At 44.3% G+C, this 21,556-nt stretch overlaps 1 protein-coding gene across 2 annotated transcripts in view; it reads right to left on the bottom strand.

The window, feature by feature from the left end:
• The window catches only part of btaf1 (BTAF1 RNA polymerase II, B-TFIID transcription factor-associated), a 215,145-nt gene extending 198,787 nt beyond the window's left edge, over positions 1-16,358 (bottom strand). For both annotated transcript variants that reach the window (XM_070876808.1, XM_070876809.1), the window contains exons 1-2: positions 15,963-16,358; positions 4,204-4,327 (exon numbers count right to left, since the gene is read on the bottom strand). In XM_070876808.1, coding sequence (XP_070732909.1) covers positions 4,204-4,327; positions 15,963-15,976 — 138 coding nt within the window. In that variant the 5' untranslated portion in view covers positions 15,977-16,358. The remainder of the gene's footprint in view (positions 1-4,203; positions 4,328-15,962) is intronic.
• Positions 16,359-21,556: the final 5,198 nt, after the last annotated feature.

Here is a 21,556-nt window from a genome sequence, read left to right as displayed (position 1 = left end):
TGTGGGGGGGGGTGGTGGGGTGTGGTTGGGTTGGGGGTGGTGGGGTGGGTGGGTGTTGGTGGGGGGTGGTGGGTGTTGGTCAGAGAGCTCCCCCCCCCCCCCCCCCACACCTTCTCCCTCCCTCCCTCCACCCCACTCCTTCTCCCTCCCTCCCCCCCCCACTCCCCCCTCCCTCCCTCTCCCTCCCCCCACTCCTCCTCCCTCCCTCCCCCCCCCCCTCCTTCCCTCCCTCCCTCCCCCCACCCCACCCCTTCCTCCCTCCCTCCCTCCCCCCACCCCACCCCTTCTCCCTCCCTCCCTCCCCCCACCCCACCCCTTCTCCCTCCCTCCCTCCCCCCACCCCACTCCTTCTCCCTCCCTCCCTCCCCCCACCCCACTCCTTCTCCCCCTCCCTCCCTCCCCCCACCCCACCCCTCCTCCCTCCCTCCCTCCCCCCACCCCACTCCTTCTCCCTCCCTCCCTCCCTCCCCCCACCCCACTCCTTCTCCCTCCCCCCACCCCACTCCTTCTCCCTCCCCCACCCCACTCCTTCTCCCTCCCTCCCCCCCCCCACCCTCCTTCTCCCCTCCCCCCCAACCCCACTCCTTCTCCCTCCCCCCCACCCCACTCCTTCTCCCTCCCCCCCACCCCACTCCTTCTCCCTCCCCCCCACCCCACTCCTTCTCCCTCCCCCCCACCCCACTCCTTCTCCCTCCCCCCCACCCCACTCCTTCTCCCTCCCCCCCCACCCCACTCCTTCTCCCTCCCCCCCCCACCCCACTCCTTCTCCCTCCCCCCCACCCCACTCCTTCTCCCTCCCCCCCACCCCACTCCTTCCCCCACCCCACCCCTTCTCCCTCCCCCCCCCACCCCACTCCTTCTCCCTCCCTCCCCCCCCCACCCCACTCCTTCTCCCTCCCTCCCCCCCACCCCACTCCTTCTCCCTCCCCCCCCACCCCACTCCTTCTCCCTCCCCCCCCACCCCACTCCTTCTCCCTCCCCCCCCCACCCCACTCCTTCTCCCTACCCCCCCACCCCACTCCTTCTCCCTACCCCCCCCACCCCACTCCTTCTCCCTACCCCCCCCACCCCACTCCTTCTCCCTACCCCACCCACCCCACTCCTTCTCCCTACCCCCCCCACCCCACTCCTTCTCCCTCCCCCCACCCCACTCCTTCTCCCTCCCCCCACCCCACTCCTTCTCCCTCCCCCCACCCAGGCCTCAGTCTCGAGGTTTCAGGATTTCAGACGAAACAGCTGTATTGCTTATGTGGAGGATACACACGAACATGGACTAGATAGGTCTTTAGGTCTTTTGTAATTTATATTGTGGAAGCACAAACTTGTTGCAAGGTAAAGCACCCTCTATTTTGCTGTAACATGACAAACCAAATTTTAGAAGAGCACCCATGCTTCATTGCCCACTCGGCCAACCTGCATTTATGAAGCTAAGTATACAAGCGCCTGTACACGATGGTAAAATACTTTTGAAGTGAGCCACAATTCTAAATTTGAAGTCATCCAACTTGGATGAAAAACTGAGAAAGCATATTGGGCCAGATTTTACAGTCGGGGCGGGCAAACGTCACACGCCGTCCATTACGTTTAGTTTCCACAGACTTTGTGGGCTTTTGTGTGGCAACTTACGGTCATCAGGATTCTGAAACAACATACACGCACTACACGGAATCTGGGCCTTGTGTGAACAGGGCAAGCAATAATGAGTCTCTTCAACCAGATTAAAGAATCTTCACGGAGGCACGCAGAGTCTAAACCAGGAAGGATAGGTTTGAATATTTAATTAATGTAAAATCATGTACAGAAAGTGAAATAAAGAGGGAACAAAAGATGAGAGAGAGCGCGAGAGCAAGAAAAAGAGAGCGCGAGAGAGCGAGCGAGGGCGCGAGGGGAGGGGTAGGGGAGGAGGCGAGAAAAGAAAAAAAGGCTTTTAAAAGTCACGGTGTTAAAAATTCACATCATTGGCAGTCCCTCAAAATCAAGGAAGGCATGCTTCCACTCAAAGTGAGTTCTCAGGTGGCTGTACAGTCCAATGCGGGAATTAGTGGGGAACAGTGGTTGAAGGAACAGGTGGGGAAGACAGTGGTTGAAGGAAAGGGTGGGTGGGGAGCCTGGTTTGCTGCACGCACCTTCCACTGTCTGCGCTTGATTTCTGCATGCTCTTGGCGACGAGACTCGAGGAGCTCAACACCCTCCTGGATGCTCTTCCTCCACTTAGGGCAGTCTTGGGCCAAGGATTCCCAGGTACCAGTAGGGATGTTGCACTTTATCAAAAGAGGCTTTGAGCGTGTCCTACAAACGTTTCCTCTGCCCACCTGGGGCTTCTTTACCGTGTCCGAGCGCCGAGTAGAGTGCTTGCTTAGGGAGCCTCGTGTTGGGCATGTGGCCCGCCCAACGGAGCTGGTCAAGCGTGGTCAGTGCTTCAATGCTGGGGATGTTGGCCTGAGCTGAAACACTGATGTTGGTGCGTCCCCAGTGGATTTGCAGGATCTTGCAGAGGCAACGCTAGTGGTGTTTCTTCAGCGTTTTGAGATGTCTGCTGTATATAGTCCACGTCGCTGAGCCATATAGGAGGGTGGGTATCACTACCGCCCTTACTCTTGAATGGACAACCCTAACTTTTAGTGGGAAAGTAGCACAACTTCACGCTCTTCATGTGTTTGAATGCCGAATCACTTGGCAAAGTACTGGTGTAGTGGCACTTGTGGAGGAGCAGAGATTAATCGGACAGCAACTTCCTGATTTCCACCTTTAACTGCGGAGATGCTGGAAGTTGCTGTCCGATTTACTTCTTTAATAACTGGTCGGTGATCGCCGTTGGCCTCACCCTTATTTTTAACCACAAAATCCAGGCTAAAGTTACAGTGATCAAAGTTGTCAAGTAATTTTCCAACGTAATGATAAGAGGTAACCTGGGACATTTTTCTCCTACTCAATCCTTTAGGACCTATTCCTGAAACAGTATATTGATTTTATATTGTATTAGGACTTCGACTTTCACCCTCAAATACTGACTCTGACTGGCACAAATCAAGATTGAAAAGGTAATTTCGGATATAAAACTTGAACAACTTCACAAAATATGGAGCTAGGAAGGCGATTGTGCTGCAGAAACCCACAGCAGATGTTATTTTCCTTCATAGCTTCCTTATACTGCATAATTACTGCTTCCATTCTCACCTGTCAAACAAAAAATTGAAAACATTCAAGTACCTCTATGGATGGTGTCTAAATTTTTGGCAGTTTTTAATAGAAGAACATGGCAAAAGGAATATAATGTGGAGAAATGTGAAGTTATCCACTTTGGTAGGAAAAAATAGTAGAGCAGAGTATTTTTTAAAATGGTGAGAGATTGGGAATTGTTGGTGTTCTTGTACACGAATCACTGAAAGTTAACATGCAGGTATAGCAAGCAATTATGAAAGCAAATGGTACAAGAGGATTTGAGTACAAGAGTAAAGATGTCCTAATGCAATTATATAGGGCCCTGATGAGACTGCATCTGGAATATTTTGTACAGTATTGGAGTATTGTGTACAGTTTTGGTCTCCTTACCGAAGGAAGGACATTGCATAGAGGGAATGCAATGAAGGTTCACCAGACAGAGTCCTGGGATTGGGGGGGGGGGGGGGGGGGAGGGGGATTGTCCTATGAGGAGAGATTGAGTAGACCAGGCCTATATTCTCTAGAGTTTAGGTGATCTCATTGAAACATACAGAATTCTTACAGGGTTCAACAGAGTAGATGCAAGGAGGATGTTTCCTCTGGTTGGACAGTCTAGAACCTGGGGTCACAGTCTCAGGAATAACAGGTCGGCCATTTAAGACTGAGATGAGGAGAAATTTCTTCACTCAGAAGGTGGTGAATCTTTGGAATTCTCTAACCCAGAGGGCTGTGGAGGTTCAGTCATTGAGTAAAGTTAAGACAGCGATCGATAGATTTTTGGATATTAAGGGAATTGAGGGAGATGGGGATAGTGCAGGAAAGTGGAGTTGAGGTAGAAGATCAGCCATGATCTTATTGAATGGCAGAGCAGGCTCAAGTGGCCAAATAGTCTACTCCTGCTACTATTTCTTAAGTTCTTAAGCATGCTTCTCGCTCATTGTAAACCAGCCAAATATTTTACCTGTAAAATAATGAAACTCCAAAATTGGATTATACATGTATATACATATTTTAGATCAAGATAACTGATCATCTACTTACTCTGGATAACAGGTTGTGCAGTTCATGAGGATGGAGCTTAACCACTTCACCCAACTGTTGAGCTGCTGCTTTTCTAGTTACTGGTGTAGTCCCAGTATCCAGTAAAATAAAGAGACGATCAAGCCTATTGAAAAGAAAAAGTGGCTATTTAGCATTTCAAAATTGTTTTTTTTGCAATGAATTTACTGTATTTTTGACTTGGTTGTTTACTAAGTTAAAGCTTTTAATTTTTTTTTGAAGTCAGTGTTGGATAAACTCCTCTATGGTATTGACAACAGGGTAGACTCGATGGCTGATGATGTAGCCAATGATTTTTCTTGCCTCCATGGCCAAAGCCATAAACTGAAACAAGTCATAAACTGAAACTAGAGTCTGCCAACCACTCATTCACCATTAAGCAAGGTCCTGTTAAGGTCACTGAGAAGGGAAATATAGTCATTAGGCATCCAGAATTAGTACCAGCCACTTAAAAGGATGCTAGTTCCACTTTGCAACTTAAACTTGTGCCAAGAGAATGCCATTTGGAAATACTTCCAAAGTGCAGTGTGCACTGCGTCAGTGAGAGCTTCAGGCTGCAGTGGTCTGAAAATTGTGTTACTTTAAGCTAGTGCTTTCACCAAAAGGCTAACCTAGCACTGGCAGCTAACCCATTTTCTAGGTAGTACTGGTGCAGTGTCGAGAATCCGGAGTTCCAGAACGATCGGTGACAGGGTCGCCCGGAATCCGTAAAATGTGCCGAAATCTGGACTAGACGACCTCAGGTCCCTGCCGCCGCTCACCTGCCTCACCTCAAGACCTCCTTGGCAAGGCCCTGCCCGAATACTTCCTCGGCAGTGCCCTGCCCGACAACATCCTTGGCGGGGCCGACCCGCCTGACGCAAACACCTCCTCAGCGGAGCCGGCCCGCCTGACGACCTCCTCCTCAACGGGCCCCGGCTGGCCCAACGACCTCCGCTGCAGGCTCCGGACACCTCCTCGGCAAGTACACCCCCCCCCTCCACTTTCTAACATTCCGAAATCCAGAAATACCCGAACCTGGGCTCGGGTGTTTTCGGATTTGTGACATCAGAAAGTAAATCGAAAGTCCGTAAAAGCCAGAATCCGGAATGGCCTCAGTCCTGAGGGTTACAGATTTTAGGCACTGCATCTGTACACAGCAACTTAAAAAAAAAGAGAGCCTGTCTACAACCAGGGTCCTCCTACTATGGTGCTGGTCATTAGCAACCAGGCCACTTTAGTGACAGGTGATTTTATCCAGTTCACTGCAATTTATTGTCCCCATTTAATGCAAGCATATGAGAATATAAGACTATATAGGACCAAACAGACCATTGTAGTCCATTCAGCTTGTCTTAGCGTCTAGGAAATATATCCCATAATACTAGTCCCAATTTCATAGATTTATGTACACTAAATAGCAACAGTTAAGCAATGACTCTGAAGCAACCCACTAGTTATCTCTTTACATTTCGATCCAGCTCCATGTACAACAACCTTTTGCTTCCTCTTAGAAACCAATTCCCGATCCATTTGAGAATTACTTCCGCCTATGTCATGCTTTCCAATCTTGTGGAGCCTATTTCCTGGGTGGTATATAAAAGCTTTGCTGAAGCCTAAATGAACAGCATCCAGAATCTTCCCTTACCCCACCCCCATCCAAAAGGTTTGTTATGTCCTCAAAAAGAACTTGAGTAAATTTGTCAGGCATGATCCATAGAATGGTTACAGCACGGAAAGAGGTCATTCAGCCCGCCGAACCCGTGCCAGCTCTCTGCAACAGCACCTCAGCTAGTTCCACTCCCTCGCCCTTTCCCCGTAGCCCTGTTTTTCTTTCAGGTACTTATGTCGCCTTTGGATCTTTTGTTAATCACCATAAATCCGTGTCCTCTGGTTCTTGACCCTTCTGCCAATGGGAACAGTTTCTCTCCGTCTACTCTGTCTAGACCCTTAATAATTTTGAACACCTCTATCAAATCTTCTCTGCTCTAAAGGAGAACAACCCCAGTTTCTCCAGTCTATCAACATAACTGAAGTCCATCATCCCTGGAATCATTCTCGTCAATCTTTTCTGCACCCTCTCCAAGATCTTCCCATCTTTCCTAAAGTGCAGTGTCCAGAATTTGATAATATCCAGTTGAGGCCTAACCAGTGTTTTATAAAGGTTCATCATAATATCCACGCTCTTGCACTTCTAACTTTTTCTGTAGTTACACATTTATCCAGGTAGTTCATTATTCATTACTTCAGGACACCCTACTATGGATGCACTTTTATAGATTGTCATCACAATTCCTTTTCTCTCATCCATAGGCACAATTATCACTTCAGTTTCCAAGATTTCCCTAAAAAAGATACTTGCTATAACATATCCAATTTCATTAGCTGCTTAAGTACCAGAGCATCTCGACCTGGAACCTTGGCTCACTGAGTCACCCCTTAATTCGAAGTTACTCAATTCAAATGATCAGGAAATTCAATTTTAAAAAAAGCACACCAGCTCCCACTATTATTTACATCGCTTAATTAAAATTATAATTAATGTTTTTTTTAAAAGCATAAAAGCAACTGACCAAGAATACTGTACTTGATCCTACAATAAGTTTCATACTGTATGCCATGAGCTTCCTTTGTTACAAAGGCACTAGCAGATGCAAAGCATATACAGTTGCATTTGCAGCCCCAAGTATCACACTCTACTGCACACAATGCCTGAGATTGGAGTACCACAATGCCCTTCCAACTCTAGGGAAGCATTGTCTGCAGGAAACTGGCCCTTCTTCTGTATTAAGTATACACAACTTTACAGTTCTTTAGTCCATGATAATCAGTTTTAAGGAAGCCTTAGATTTCAAAGTTTGACATTACCAATACATGTCATAATAAAATGAAATTAGTGCTTCATGAATGTGAAAAGTATTGGAAAATAACATTCAACTTTCCATAATTAAATACTTAGTTAACAATCTCACTAAAAACCTACAAGGAAAGTTATGGTAAAGTCATACTGGTGTATTTAATTCATACTATACCTGAATTTGGAGTGCTCAAAACTTGACAAAATAGAAAACATTTCCCCCCCCGCATATTGGCATCCATCCCCTTTGGTGGAAAACTGCTCAAACACCCAACCGAAAGAATGCCAGGCTTGAATTGCTAGTGACTGATAATTCAAAACAGCTTTTGACATTTTAAACACTAATTTCTCCTCATTATTGGACTCCATAGTACACTATAGTAGTTTGGAGCATATTTTATATTTGCCTGTAGCCAAGGCCAAACTGATAATACTGGTAATCAGCTGTAAACTCCATTATTAAAATGATGATAGTAGTGCATTTTTCTTTGTTTTTCTTGGTCACACCTTTTCTAAGACAATAAGAACCTGCACCACCATTCAATAGGATCATGGCTGATCATGCAACTTCAGTACATGGCCTGTTCCTACACCTATTTGCTATGTTTCGATGTTATGGGGAGTGGGCAGGGAAGTGGAGCTGAGCCCAAGATCAGATCAGCCATGATCTTATTAAATAGTAGAGCAGGATCAAGGGCCAGGTAGCAATGCAGTGGAGTGTATTAGACCAATATGTCGAGGAACCAACCAGGGAGCTGGCCATCCTAGACTGAGTAATGTGTAATGAGAAAGGACTAATTAGCAATCTTGTTGTGCGAGACCCCTTGGGGAAGAGTGACCATAATATGGTAGACTTCTTTATTAGGATGGAGAGTGACACAGTTAATTCAGAAACGAGGGTCCTGAACTTAAGGAAAGGTAACTTGGATGGTTTGAGGCGTGAATTGGCTAGAGTCGACTGGCAAATGATACTTAAAGGGTTGACAGTGGATAGGCAATGGCAAACATTTAAAGATCACATGGATGAACTTCAGCAATTGTACATCCCTGTCTGCAGTAAAAATAAAACAGGGAAGGTGGCTCAACCATGGCTAACAAGGGAAATTAAGGATAGTGTTAAATCCAAGAAAGAGGCATATAAATTGGCCAGAAAAATCAGCAAACCTGAAGACTGGGAGAAATTTATAATTCAGCAGAGGAGGACAAAGGATTTAATTAAGAGGGGGAAAAAAGAGTACATGAAGTAGTTTGCCGGTAACATAAAAACTGACTGAAAAAGCTTCTACAGATATGTGAAGACAAACGTAGGTCCCTTGCAGTCGGATTCAGGTGAATTTATAATGAGGAACAAAGAAATGGAAGACCAATTGAACAAATACTTTGGTTCTGTCTTCACGAAGGAAGAACTAATAACCTTCCGAAAGTACTAGGGGACTGAGGGTCTAGTGAGAAGGAGGAACTGAAGGATATCCTTATTAGGCGGGAAATTGTGTTAGGGAAATTGATGGGATTGAAGGCAGATAAATCCCCGGGGCCTGATAGTCTGCATCCCAGAGTACTTAAGGAAGTGGTCCTAGAAATAGTGGATGCATTAGTGATCATTTTCCAACAGTCTATCGACTTAGGATCAGTTCCTATGGACTGGAGGGTAGCTAATCTAACACCACTTTTTAAAAAAGGGAGGGAGAGAGAAAGCGGAGAAAGCGGGTAATTGTAGACCGGTTAGCCTGACATCAGTAGTGGGGAAAATGTTGGAATCAATTATTAAGGATGAAATAGCAGCGCATTTGGAAAGCAGTGACAGGATCGTTCCAAGTCAGCATGGATTTATGAAAGGGAAATCATGCTTGACAAATCTTCTGGAATTTTTTGAGGATGTAACTAGTAGAGTGGACAAGAGAGAACCAGTGGATGTGGTGTATTTGGACTTTCAAAAGGCTTTTGACAAGGTCCCACACAAGAGGTTGGTGTGCAAAATCAAAGCACATGGTATTGAGGGTAATATACTGACGTGGATAGAGAACTGGTTTGGCAGACAGGAAGCAGAGAGTCGGGATAAACGGGTCCTTTTCAAATGGCAGGCAGTGACTAGTGGAGTGCCGCAGGGCTCAGTTCTGTTACAATATATATCAATGATTTGGATGAAGGAATTGAGAGTAATATCTCCAAGTTTGCAGATGAGACTAAACTGGGTGGCGGTGTGAGCTGTGAGGAGGATGCTAAGAGGCCGCAGAGTGACCTAGACAGGTTACGTGAGTGGGCAAATGCATGGCAGATGCAGTATACTGTAGATAAATGTGAGGTTATCCACTTTGGGGACATAAACACGAAGACAGAATATTATCTGAAGTGTGGCAGATTAGAAAAGGGGAGGAGCAACAAGACCTGGGTGTCATGGTTCATCAGTCATACAGGTGCAGCAGGCGGTAAAGAAGGCAAATGGTATGTTGGCCTTCATAGCTAGGGGATTTGAGTATAGGAGCAGGGAGGTCTTACTGCAGTTGTACAAGGCCTTGGTGAGGCCTCACCTGGAATATTGTTCAATTTTGGCTTCCTAATCTGAGGAAGGACGTTCTTGCTATTGAGGGAGTGCAGCGAAGGTTCACCAGACTGATTCCCGGGATGGCTGGACTGATATGAGGAGAGACTGGATCAACTGGGCCTTTATACATTGGAGTTTAGAAGGATGAGAGGAGATCTCATAGACGGACTGCAAAAGTTTCTATAGATATGTAAAGAGAAAAAGGTTAGTAAAGACAAACGAAGGTCCCCTGCAGTCAGAATCAGGGAAAGTCATAACGGGGAACAAAGAAATGGCAGACCAATTGAACAACTACTTTGGTTCGGTATTCACTAAGGAGGACACAAACAACCTTCAGGATATAAAAGGGGTCAGAGGGTCTAGTAAGAAGGAGGAACTGAGGGAAATCCTTATTAGTCAGGAAATTGTGTTGGGGAAATTGGTGGGATTGAAGGCCGATAAATCCCCAGGGCCTGATGGACTGCATCCCAGAGTACTTAAGGAGGTGGCCTTGGAAATAGCGGATACATTGAGAGTCATTTTCCAACATTCCATAGACTCTGGATCAGTTCCTATCGAGTGGAGGGTAGCCAATGTATCCCCACTTTTTAAAAAAAAGAGGGAGAGAAAACAGGGAATTATAGACCGGTCAGCCTAACATCAGTAGTGGGTAAAATGATGGAATCATTAAGGATGTCATAGCAGCGTATTTGGAAAATGGTGACATGATAGGTCCAAGTCAGCATGGATTTGTGAAAGGGAAATCATGCTTGACAAATCTTCTGGAATTTTTTGAGGATGTTTCCAGTAGAGTGGACAAGGGAGAACCAGTTGATGTGGTATATTTGGACTTTCAGAAGGCTTTCGACAAGGTTCCACACAAGAGATTAATGTGCAAAGTTAAAGCACATGGGATTAGTGTGCTGACATGGATTGAGAACTGGTTGTCAGACAGGAAGCAAAGAGTAGGAGTAAATGGGTACTTTTCAGAATGGCAGGCAGTGACTACTGGGGTACCACAAGGTTCTGTGCTGGGGCCCCAGCTGTTTACATTGTACATTAATGATTTAGACGAGGGGATTAAATGTAGTATCTCCAAATTTGCGGATGACACTAAGTTGGGTGGCAGTGTGAGCTGCGAGGAGGATGCTATGAGGCTGCAGAGTGACTTGGATAGGTTAGGTGAGTGGGCAAATGCGTGGCAGATGAAGTATAATGTGGATAAATGTGAGGTTATCCACTTTGGTGGTAAAAACAGAGAGACAGACTATTATCTGAATGGTGACAGATTAGGAAGGGGGAAGGTGCAGCGAGACCTGGGTGTCATGGTACATCAGTCATTGAAGGTTGGCATGCAGGTACAGCAGGCGGTTAAGAAAGCAAATGGCATGTTGGCCTTCATAGCGAGGGGATTTGAGTACAGGGGCAGGGAGGTGTTGCTACAGTTGTATAGGGCCTTGGTGAGGCCACACCTGGAGTATTGTGTACAGTTTTGGTCTCCTAACTTGAGGAAGGACGTTCTTGCTATTGAGGGAGTGCAGCGAAGATTCACCAGACTGATTCCCGGGATGGTGGGACTGACCTATCAAGAAAGACTAGATCAACTGGGCTTGTATTCACTGGAGTTCAGAAGAGTGAGAGGGGACCTCATAGAAACGTTTAAAATTCTGACGGGTTTGGACAGGTTGGATGCAGGAAGAATGTTCCCAATGTTGGGGAAGTCCAGAACCAAGGGTCACAGTCTAAGGATAAGGGGTAAGCCATTTAGGACCGAGATGAGGAGAAACTTCTTCACCCAGAGAGTGGTGAACCTGTGGAATTCTCTACCACAGAAAGTAGTTGAGGCCAATTCACTAAATATATTCAAAAGGGAGTTAGATGAAGTCCTTACTACTTGGGGGATCAAGGGGCATGGCGAGAAAGCAGGAAGGGGGTACTGAAGTTTCATGTTCAGCCATGAAGTCATTGAATGGCGGTGCAGGCTCGAAGGGCTCAATGGCCTGCTCCTGCACCTATTTTCTATGTTTCTATGTCCTTCCTCAGATTAGGAGACCAAAACTGTACACAATACTCAAGGTGTGGCCTCACCAAGGCCCTGTACAACTGCAGCAAGATCTCCCTGCTCCTATACTCAAATCCTCCCGCTATGAAGGCCAACATGCCATTTGCTTTGTTAACTGCCTGCTGTACCTGCATGCCGACTTTCAATGACTGATGTACCATGACACCCAGGTCTCGTTGCACCTCCCCTTTTTCTAATCGGTCACCATTCAGATAATATTCTGCCTTCCTGTTTTTGCCACCAAAGTGGATAACCTCACAGTTATTCACATTATACTGCATCTGCCATGCATTTGCCCACTCACCTAACCTGTTAAGTCACTCTGCAGCCTCTTAGCATCCTCCTCACAGCTCACACTGCCACCCAGCTTAGTGTCATCTGCAAACTTGGAGATATTACATTCAATTCCTTCGTCTAAATCATTAATATATATTGTAGATAGCTGGGGTCCTCGCACTGAACCTTGGGGTACCCCACTAGTCACTGCCTGCCATTCTGAAAAGGACCCGTTTATTCCCACTCTTTGCTAACCAGTTCTCTATCTATATCAATACATTACCCCCAATCCCATGTGCCTTAATTTTGCACACTAATCTCTTGTGTGGGACCTTGTCAAAAGCCTTTTGAAGTCCAAATACACCACATCCATTGGTTCTCCCTTATCCACTCTACTAGTTACATCCTCAAAAAATTCTAGAAGATTTGTCAAGCATGATTTCCCTTTCATAAATCCATGCTGACTTGGACCAATCCTGTTACTGCTTTCCAAATGCGCTGCTATTACATCTTTAATAATTGATTCCAGCATTTTTCCCACAACCGATGTCAGACTAACCGGTCTATAACCCTTCACTCCCTTATCGTTCAAAAATCTGTCTATCTCCACCTTAAATATATTCAATGATCCAGCCTCCACAGCTCTCTGGGGCAGAGAACTCCACAGATTTACAACCCTCAAAAGAAATTCCTCCTCATCTCAGTTCTAAATGGGCGACCTCTTATTCTGAAACTATGGCCTCTAGTTCTAGAGTCCCCCACAAGTGGAAACATCCTCTCTGCATCTACCTTGTGGAGCCCCCTCAGTATCTATATATTTTAATAAGATCACCTCTCATTCTTCTAAACTCCAATGAGTATAGGCCCAACCTCCTCAACAGACAGCACACAGTTTTAAAATGTCAGCTTGCCTCATCACCTGAGAAGGTTGTGGGTTTAAGCCCCACTCCAGGATTTGAGCATATAAAATAGGCAGACATTTCAGTGCAATTTTAAGGGAGTGCAGTAATTTCAGAGCTGCCATCTTTCAGCTAAGATGTTAAAAACTAAGTTACATAAGAACATAAGAAATAGGAACAGGCAGTGAATTCCACAGATTTACAACCCTCAGAAGAAATTTCTCCTCATTTTAAATAGGCGGCTCCTTATTCTAAGATCATGCCCTTGAGATCTAGTCTCCCCTGTCTGTGGAAGCATCCTCTCTGCATCCACCTTGTCAAGCCCCCTCATAATCTTATACGTTTCGATAAGATCACCACTCATTCTTCTGAATTCCAATGAGTACAGGCCCAACCTACTCAACCTTTCCTCATAAGTCAACCTCCTTATCCCCGGAATCAACCTAGTGAACCTTCTCTGAACTGCCTCCAAAGCAATTATATCCTTTCATAAATATGGAAACCAAAACTGCATGCAGTATTCCAGGTGTGGCCTCACCAATACCCTATATAGCTGTAGCAAGACTTCCCTGCTTTTATACTCCATCCCCTTTGCAATAAAGGCCAAGATACCATTGGCCTTCCTGATCACTTGCTGTACCTGCAAACTATCCTTTTGCATTTCCTGCACAAGTACCCCCAGGACCCACTGTACTGCGGCACTTTGCAATCTTTCTCCGTTTAAATAATAACTTGCGCTTTGATTTTTTTTCTGCTAAAGTGCATGACCTCATACTTTCCAACATTATACTCCATCTGCCAAATTTTTGCCCACTCACTTAGCCTGTCTATATCCCTTTGCAGATTTTTTTGTGTCCTCCTCGCACATTGCTTTTCCTCCCATCTTTGTATCGTCAGCAAACTTGGCTACGTTATAATCTATATTAACGACTTGGAAGAAGGGACTGAGTGTAAGTTCCAGTTTGCCTGCTCAGATGGATGTAAAAGATCCCATGGAACTCTGAAGAAGGGCAAGAGGGTTTTCCCAGTGACCTGGCCAACATTTATCTCAACCAATACCAGCAAAACAGATTACATGGTCACTTATCTAATTTGTTGTTTGTGAGATCTTGCAGTCCTTAAATTGGGTACCACATTTGTCTACAAAATGGTGACTACGCTTTAAAGGTAGCTCACCCTTGGGTCGTCTCGAGAAAACAAAAGGTTCCATATAAAAAGTCATTTCTTTACAGTGCAACACATGTTGACCTAATATTATATTGATCCCTATACCTTAACCTTCTCCAGTATTTTGGTACCGGCAGATGGCAACATTAGGGGTGTATCATCTTAGTCATATTATAACTGATTTTTTTTATTTGAAAAGTTAAAGTAGGGATAAATGTACTCTGAAGGATAAGGGTTTCCAACTGATTTTTGGAAAGTTTAAAAAAAAATTACTTCATCAGTAAAAGATGAGACTAAGACTGGGAACATGCAGAACAAGTATTTGAATGCTGACATGACTAGAAACTTCGCATGTACTTCTCACAATTAAAATACTGAAAAACAAAACAAAAAAATCCAATACCTCTTTACTAAACAGCTAATATATCTAGCATCAGAGGAAACGTTATACTTATGAAATTGGTCTCCTCATCCTCCCCCACCATCCCAAAAGTATCATATACCTTTTTTATGACGACATGAAATTCTAGCTTTTCTTCTTTCTACAGCAGCTCCCTTTAAAGAAGCAACATTCCAAGTTGTATCTAGGCATTTTAAAAAGTTAATAAAAAGCTATTAGAATTTAGGAAAAATCTTAGGATGAATGAAAAATTGGCTGAAGGGAAAAAAAGAGGGTATTTGTCAGGAGTTATGTTGTGGGGTGGGGAAAGAGTATTAAGCTGGGTCCCCAAGGATCTATGTTAGAACCACTACTATTTCTAATTTACAATGATTCGGATTCAGAAACTCAATGCAATTTGTCAAGCAGTGGAAATGAAAAAAGCAGCACAAAAACTATATTAAAAAAAAGTTGGACAAAATATGTAGGCGAGCAGACAAGCGGCATTTAGTGCGGATGTCAAGTGTAAGGTACTGAATAAAGGAAAAAATGTTGACTCCATGAATGATGTCAAAATAAGTAAAGATAAAGTTGAGACACACACAAGAATCTTAGTCTGCTCAACATGTCCAATCAATATTAAGTTGCAATCAACAAAGCCAAAACAGTAGAATACAAGTTAGTGGAGGTCATGATCAAACTATATAGTGCTCTGGTCAGACCACACCTCGAGAACTGATGAAGAGTTCAACCTGAAATATCAGCTTGTCTGTTCTCTCCACAGATGCTGCCTGCTCTGCTGAGTGCTTCCAGTATTTTCTGCTTCATATCTTGCGTACTGTGTCCCGTTCTGGTCACCGAGACACAACGGAGCCACAAGGTTGATCCTAGTTTCCAAGTTATGCGAAATGATGGAAGAAACCTGGGCTTTTCAGCCTTGAAAGACGACATCGGAGAGGCAGGCTCAGAGGCTGAACTAAGATGGGCCAAATGTATAATTACCTTGGAGAACAATATTTAAGTATTTTAAATTTAGAACTATTAGGTGAAGCATTCATTACAAGATCATTCATTAAGAATCTACAATACAGATTATGAATTTGATACAAATTTGTTTGCTTTGTAACTGGTATATGAACAGGAAACAAACTTTACTACACATATTTATTTTAATACCTGGAGGCTATTCAAAGCTGTCCACGACTCAGTACGTGTCAAGACAGATGAAAACGTGCAACTAAATCAATCCATTCTATCCAAGCATCGTAAGATTTTCTGCATATTAACCGTAGGAGCAGACAATTTAAAACCCACTCATTACTGAAGTACAAAAAGTAATTTTCCGCTGGCCCAGCCATCATTCGTCATTATTCTGGGATAGGCCTCAACGATGCGCGATTAACAAACACACTCGGAATAGACACACAAAAAGTTTCGCAATCACTCAAAAGATCCAGGTCAACTATAAACACGCAACGGGGTTTATAATTTACAATCGAAAAGCCGACCCCCACATCGTTGAAACTGTCTCCTCTCGCTCGGCTCGATACAAATAGGCCTTTCTAACTACACTCCTCGCATTTTATTTAAATGTGACCAACCTGGAGACCGCCATTTAGAATCTGTGGCATAAAACACGTCGCCGTCTCTAATCTTAACAGTGATTGCGGCTTTATTCCACCATTTACCGGCCGCTGGTGGCCCAGGCTCGCCTTGTACCGGCAGCAAACGCCGAGAGGCCGCGCCGCTGTCAACTCCAGCAGCCAGGAGCGGAGATTTAATTCATCTCCTGATCAAAACCCTTTAATTCCATTCAGCATTAAGTGTCAGATGGTCTTTTAACGGTTGTTTTATAACATATAACAGCCGGTTAGCTCTCGGGACACGGCTGGAACACAGATCGCGTGAAAAACTGAAGAAAATCGAGTTTTTTGCGAACAGGAAAGCTGCTCTCGGCGCGTGGATTTATATGAGGAGCCATCTTGCATTTATTGTCACCCCCATAGATCCTCCCGTCTGATTGGCTGCGATGGCTTCCTACAGCCAATCCCAATCGGGGTCTTTACGAAAGCAGCCTCTTGGTGCGGGTGGAGAAGCGCTTCCTGCAGCGAGAGTCACTGGAGTTGCTGGCAGCGAAGAAGCAGAGTAAATGCCCAATGTTTTGCGTAGGCCCTTTTCACATGGAGGTGACTTGTAATATATAAGGCGGAGGAAATGCAGCATACGTCTTTGTGTTTTTTTTTAAAAAGTGTGAAGCTGACAATTTGTTCTCAAAGATGGAATGTGCTTCAATCGCTCCCCCCACCCACCCCGTGAAATTGTGATTTAAACTGCTGATAAAATTAACTGAAGCATCCGCCTTGAGCAATTTCAGTGGACATATTTGACTTTAAAACAGGAACTGAATGAAGTCTGCATGCTTTGGTCAAATTATTCCCCATCTTCTGACCGTGCTTCACCTGTAAACAACAATTGGTCTCGACTTTCCGTGTGAAATCCCACAGGAAATCAACGAATATATATATAAACATATATCAACTTTTGTCTGCATGCACTTCCTGTCACCTTTTTTTCATTATAAACTTCCACATCTGCATTTATAATGATTACTGCCTGTGTAAAATTGCCGAGGCTTCTTCGACAACAGCTCAGAAACTCTACCACCTAGCAGAACAAGGGAAGCAGGTGCATGGGAACACCATCAGCTGCAAGTTCCTTCTCAATCACACACCATCCTGACTTGGAAATATATTACCGTTCCTCCATCCTCACTAGGTCATGATCCTGGAGCTCCGCTCCCCCCACCCCCCCACACACACACACACAACAGCACTATAGGAGTACCTTGACCTCGCAGACTGCAGCGGTTCAAGAAGATGGTTCACTACCACCTTCTATGGGCAATTAGGGATAGGCAATTGTAATATATGTGGGTAGAACAAATGAAGGGACAGACAGGATGAGTTGCTGGTCCATGTGCTTGCTTTATTAGGCCAGAGTGATCTGAGTATGCTCATATCAAACAATATACTATATTCCAGCAATAAAAGCGCCACCCACATCCCATGAATAAAAAAACTTGTCACAATGTAATTACACCTCCATTAGTAGTGGCACCACACCACCTCCACTGACAGCAGTGGGAACCAGTAACAGAGCACTGGAAACCAATAAAACTGAATACTAATTACAGTGTGACAAATTTTCATGGTCAGTATCCATTATAAAGGTGAGCATAGGAATTTATAATAGAAATATAAAAGTAAGGACCGAGTATATGATTTTAAAATGGAGATTTAATTACATCTGCAATCTCAAAGCCAATTATCCCTCACCCTCTAACCCTGCTTCACCTGAAGAGTACACCTCAGCTTGATCCATGTGTGCAGTGCCACAGGAAATTGACTAGTATATAATAAAGACGTCCTACATGTAGCTTATGCTTCCTGTAATCGCTCAACCATAGCCTTCTGTTGCCTAGGCCCCAAGCTCTGGAAGCATTTGCACCTTTGACCAAGCATTTGGTCACCTGCGCTAATTTTTACTTCTGCGGCCGATATCAAATTTTTTCTCATAATACTCCTGTGAAACTACGTTAAAGGTGCTATATAAATCAAGTTGTTGAAAGGACGGTGAAACAACAGAATCGAGTGATTCTTTTTGAAAAGCTTTTTGTCTGCCATTTCACCCCCTCCCCCCCCAGAAATTGAAAGTTATTCGTTCATGGGATATGGGCATCGCTGGCAAAGCCAGGATTAATTGCCCATCCCTAATTGCCCTGGAGAAGGTGGGGGTGAGCCACCTTCTTGAAAAACTGCAGTCCATCTGGTGAAGGTACTCCCACAGTTAGGGAGGGAGTTCCAGGATTTTGATGATGAAGGAACGGCGATATACTTCCAAGTTAGGATGGTGTGTGACTTGGAGGGGAACTTGGAGGTAGTGGTGTTCCCATGCACTTGCTGCCTTTGTCCTTCTAGGTGGTAGAGGTCACGGGTTTGGGAGGTGCTGCCGAAGCCTTGGTGAGTTGCTGCAGTGCATCTTGTACACACTGCTGCCACGGTGTGCTGGTGGTAGAGGGAGTGAATGTTTAAGATGGTGCATGGGGTGGCGATCAAGCGGGCTGCTTTGTCCTGGATGGTGTTGAGCTTCTTGAGTGTTGTTGGAGCTGCACGCATCCAGACAAGTGGAGATTATTCCATCATACTCCTAACTTGTGCCTTGTAGGTGGTGGAAAGGCTTTGGGGAGGCAGGTGAGACACCCGTCGCAGGATACCCAGCCTCTGACCTGCTCTTGTAGCCGCAGTATGTGTGTGGCTGGTCCAAAACAAAACAAAATCTAACCATACATATTTCACAACAATCTACTTAAAATTTACCCATTGATTTTTTTTTTGCCTCTTTTAAAGTTTTTGTTTAAAGGCCTCTGTGTGCTTCAAAAGCCTAGTTGATATTTTCCAGAGCAGTTGAAGGGTGTTACCAACAACATCTGTGGATTCTGAGCATGTGCATTTTGCAGAATTTTCTAGCATGCGTTAGATAGTTCTCCAAGTTGAAATAGAAGACTGTCTGCCCTAATCCTGAGGATTTGTGTTTTTGTTTTTTTCAATAGACTTTATAACAAACGAGATTGAATTTGCAAAGATTTTTTTCAGATTTCAGTTAAAATATTAACTTTTTTTCTATTATGAACAGTTCAATTTTATCTCACACGATATTAGAGATCATCACTTGTGGGGTTCGCTTTTAACGTCAGCTACCTGGCATAAATAGGGCAGCAGGGCCCTAAAATGGCTTACCATCATGTTTACACCAATGTCAGCACCACCTTCACAGGCGTCCATTACTAGAGGGCTGCAGTACCTGCTTGTTTAAACCACCAATTGCCATTTTTAGCATAACTGGGTGGAGCATGCACTGTGCACACGCTACCCAGTTTCAGCTCGTGGTCCAACTGAATAGGAGCCCAAAAGTAAAATGTTATTTATTTTTGTGGGCCGAGAAGGTGCAGGAGTGCTCCTCCAGGCTGCACAAAAATAACCTGTGCATTGGGTACACTTCTCCCCACCCCTCACGAACAGATCCCACCTCCCCCTAATTCATCCTACCGCTAAGTTAGGAGGCACAGTAAATTGAATAGATGGGGACAGGAAGTTACAAATGGACATATGGAGTTCATTGTGGGGAAGTGTGAAGTAATCCACTTTAGATCCAAGACAAATTGGAATATTTTCTTAATGGCGAGAGACAAGGAACTGTGGAGAAGCAAATGGATGTGGATGTCAGAGTACACAAATCACTAAAATCTAGTACACGGGTACAAAAACTAATCAAAAAGGCTAATGGAGCATTGGCCTTTATCTCAAGGGAGTTGGAATACAAAGAGGAGGAAGTTATGATTCAATTGTAGAGGGTCAGACCCTATCTGGAGTACTGCATTCAGTTTTTGGCACACCTCAGGAAAGATATATTGGCCTGGGGGAGGGGGGCGGTGGTGACAGGGTAAAATACAGATTCTCTGGAACATAAATGGTTAAATTATGAGGACAGGTTACATAAATGTGGCTTTTATCCCCTTCAGTTTCAAAGGTTATGGGGCAATCTAATTGAAGTGATTAAAATTATAAAAGGGCAGAACAAAGGGCACAAAGAAGTAGTCTATGCAAGAGTAAAATCAGTGAACACTTTTTTCCAAAGGGTAATGCAAATCTGTACCCCAAGAATGTGGTTGCTGGGTCAACTGAAATTTTCAAGACTGAGATCAGCAAACTTTTAAATTAGACAATGGTACCAGAGGATATGGATCAAAAGTTGGGTAATGGAGTTGAGGTACAGACTTTTTAAAACTGTTTCAATTTTTTCAATGACTGCAGAAACCTCGAAGAATTTCATCACAGTCCAGTCTCTATATTAGAAGTCACCACTCTTATTACATTAGGACTCGGCATTGGTTGGTCCTTATGCTCAGAATCCAGTCACAAAATTGCACTTCAATCCAAAATTACTCTGTTCTCTGCTAATCTGAGATCGGTACTGATGAGGGAGGCTGTTCAGTCTGTCCATCTATATGTTTCCACCGCCATCCCGCCCATCATCTGGAAAACCATTCCAGATATAAAAACTTCATGTGAGGAAACAATTCTTCACATCAGTCTTAAACTTAACTTTTACCAGTTAGTACCAATCTCCTTGTCTAGCAGTCATGGTTTTACTTCAAATAGTACCCATGCTGAATATTTTATATTTCATATACCTCTAAATAAATTCTCTTCACATCTACCCGCTTTCAAGGCTGAAGACTGAAATTTTCTAACCTATCCTCATAGCTCAAGTCTTCTGACACAAAGGATCAGCATTGTCTGCGCAGCATCCAGGTTTCCCTTGTGCCTCAGTGACCAGAACTCAATGGCAGTACTGAAGGTGCAGCCTGATCAGGTTTCAGAACATCAGCCAGATGACCTCAGACTTGAAGGTAAATTCAGCAATCTCACACTCCCAATGAAAAAAAATCACACTTGAAGGGGGAAACACAGGTCAGAAATAGGCCTATGACACCATTGCCCTACTTCTCTAACCTTTGCCTCCCAACTGGGCATGTTGAATATATTCTACTGACATAGTTCAGCACTCTGTTTATGTTGTTGATTACTGCCACTACTAAATTTCTCCCGTCAGTTCACCAGCGATGATATGGCCGAATGAGTTAATTTCATTGTTTTCGGTTCTGAATTAGCCTGGCTACTTCAGTCATCTGAATCCCTTTCTGTGACAAGTCGATCTTGACATGGTCTATCCAGCTTCCCTGGTCTTCCTCAGCTTCTTGTTCCATGCACCTCTATATGTAGGGCCATGCAAGGTAGTCTAGCGGTTTCCATTCTTAAAATGTGCCCAAACCATTTCAGTTATTCAATTTTCAAAATTCAAATTTTGTGTAAATCCATCTAGTTTCTTCAGTATCTCCCAATTTTCATGGAGTTTCTGAATCCATGTCACTTATATAGATTGGAAATAGGAGCACTATCATTGGGGTACTCCACTCAGTAGATCTCACCAGTCTGACATAACATCCCTAATTAGTGCATGTTGCTTCCTCTCTTGCAGCTAGATCTTAAACCGACCCCCAATTTTACCTAGGATACCCAATATATTAAGCTTGCACATCAGGTTTTTGTGTGGAACTTTGTTCAGTATTATGCTA

Source organism: Pristiophorus japonicus, chromosome 3 (assembly GCF_044704955.1).
Source record: "Pristiophorus japonicus isolate sPriJap1 chromosome 3, sPriJap1.hap1, whole genome shotgun sequence".
In the NCBI taxonomy this organism is placed as follows: domain Eukaryota; kingdom Metazoa; phylum Chordata; class Chondrichthyes; family Pristiophoridae; genus Pristiophorus; species Pristiophorus japonicus.
This window is presented reverse-complemented; position numbering and strand designations above follow the sequence as displayed.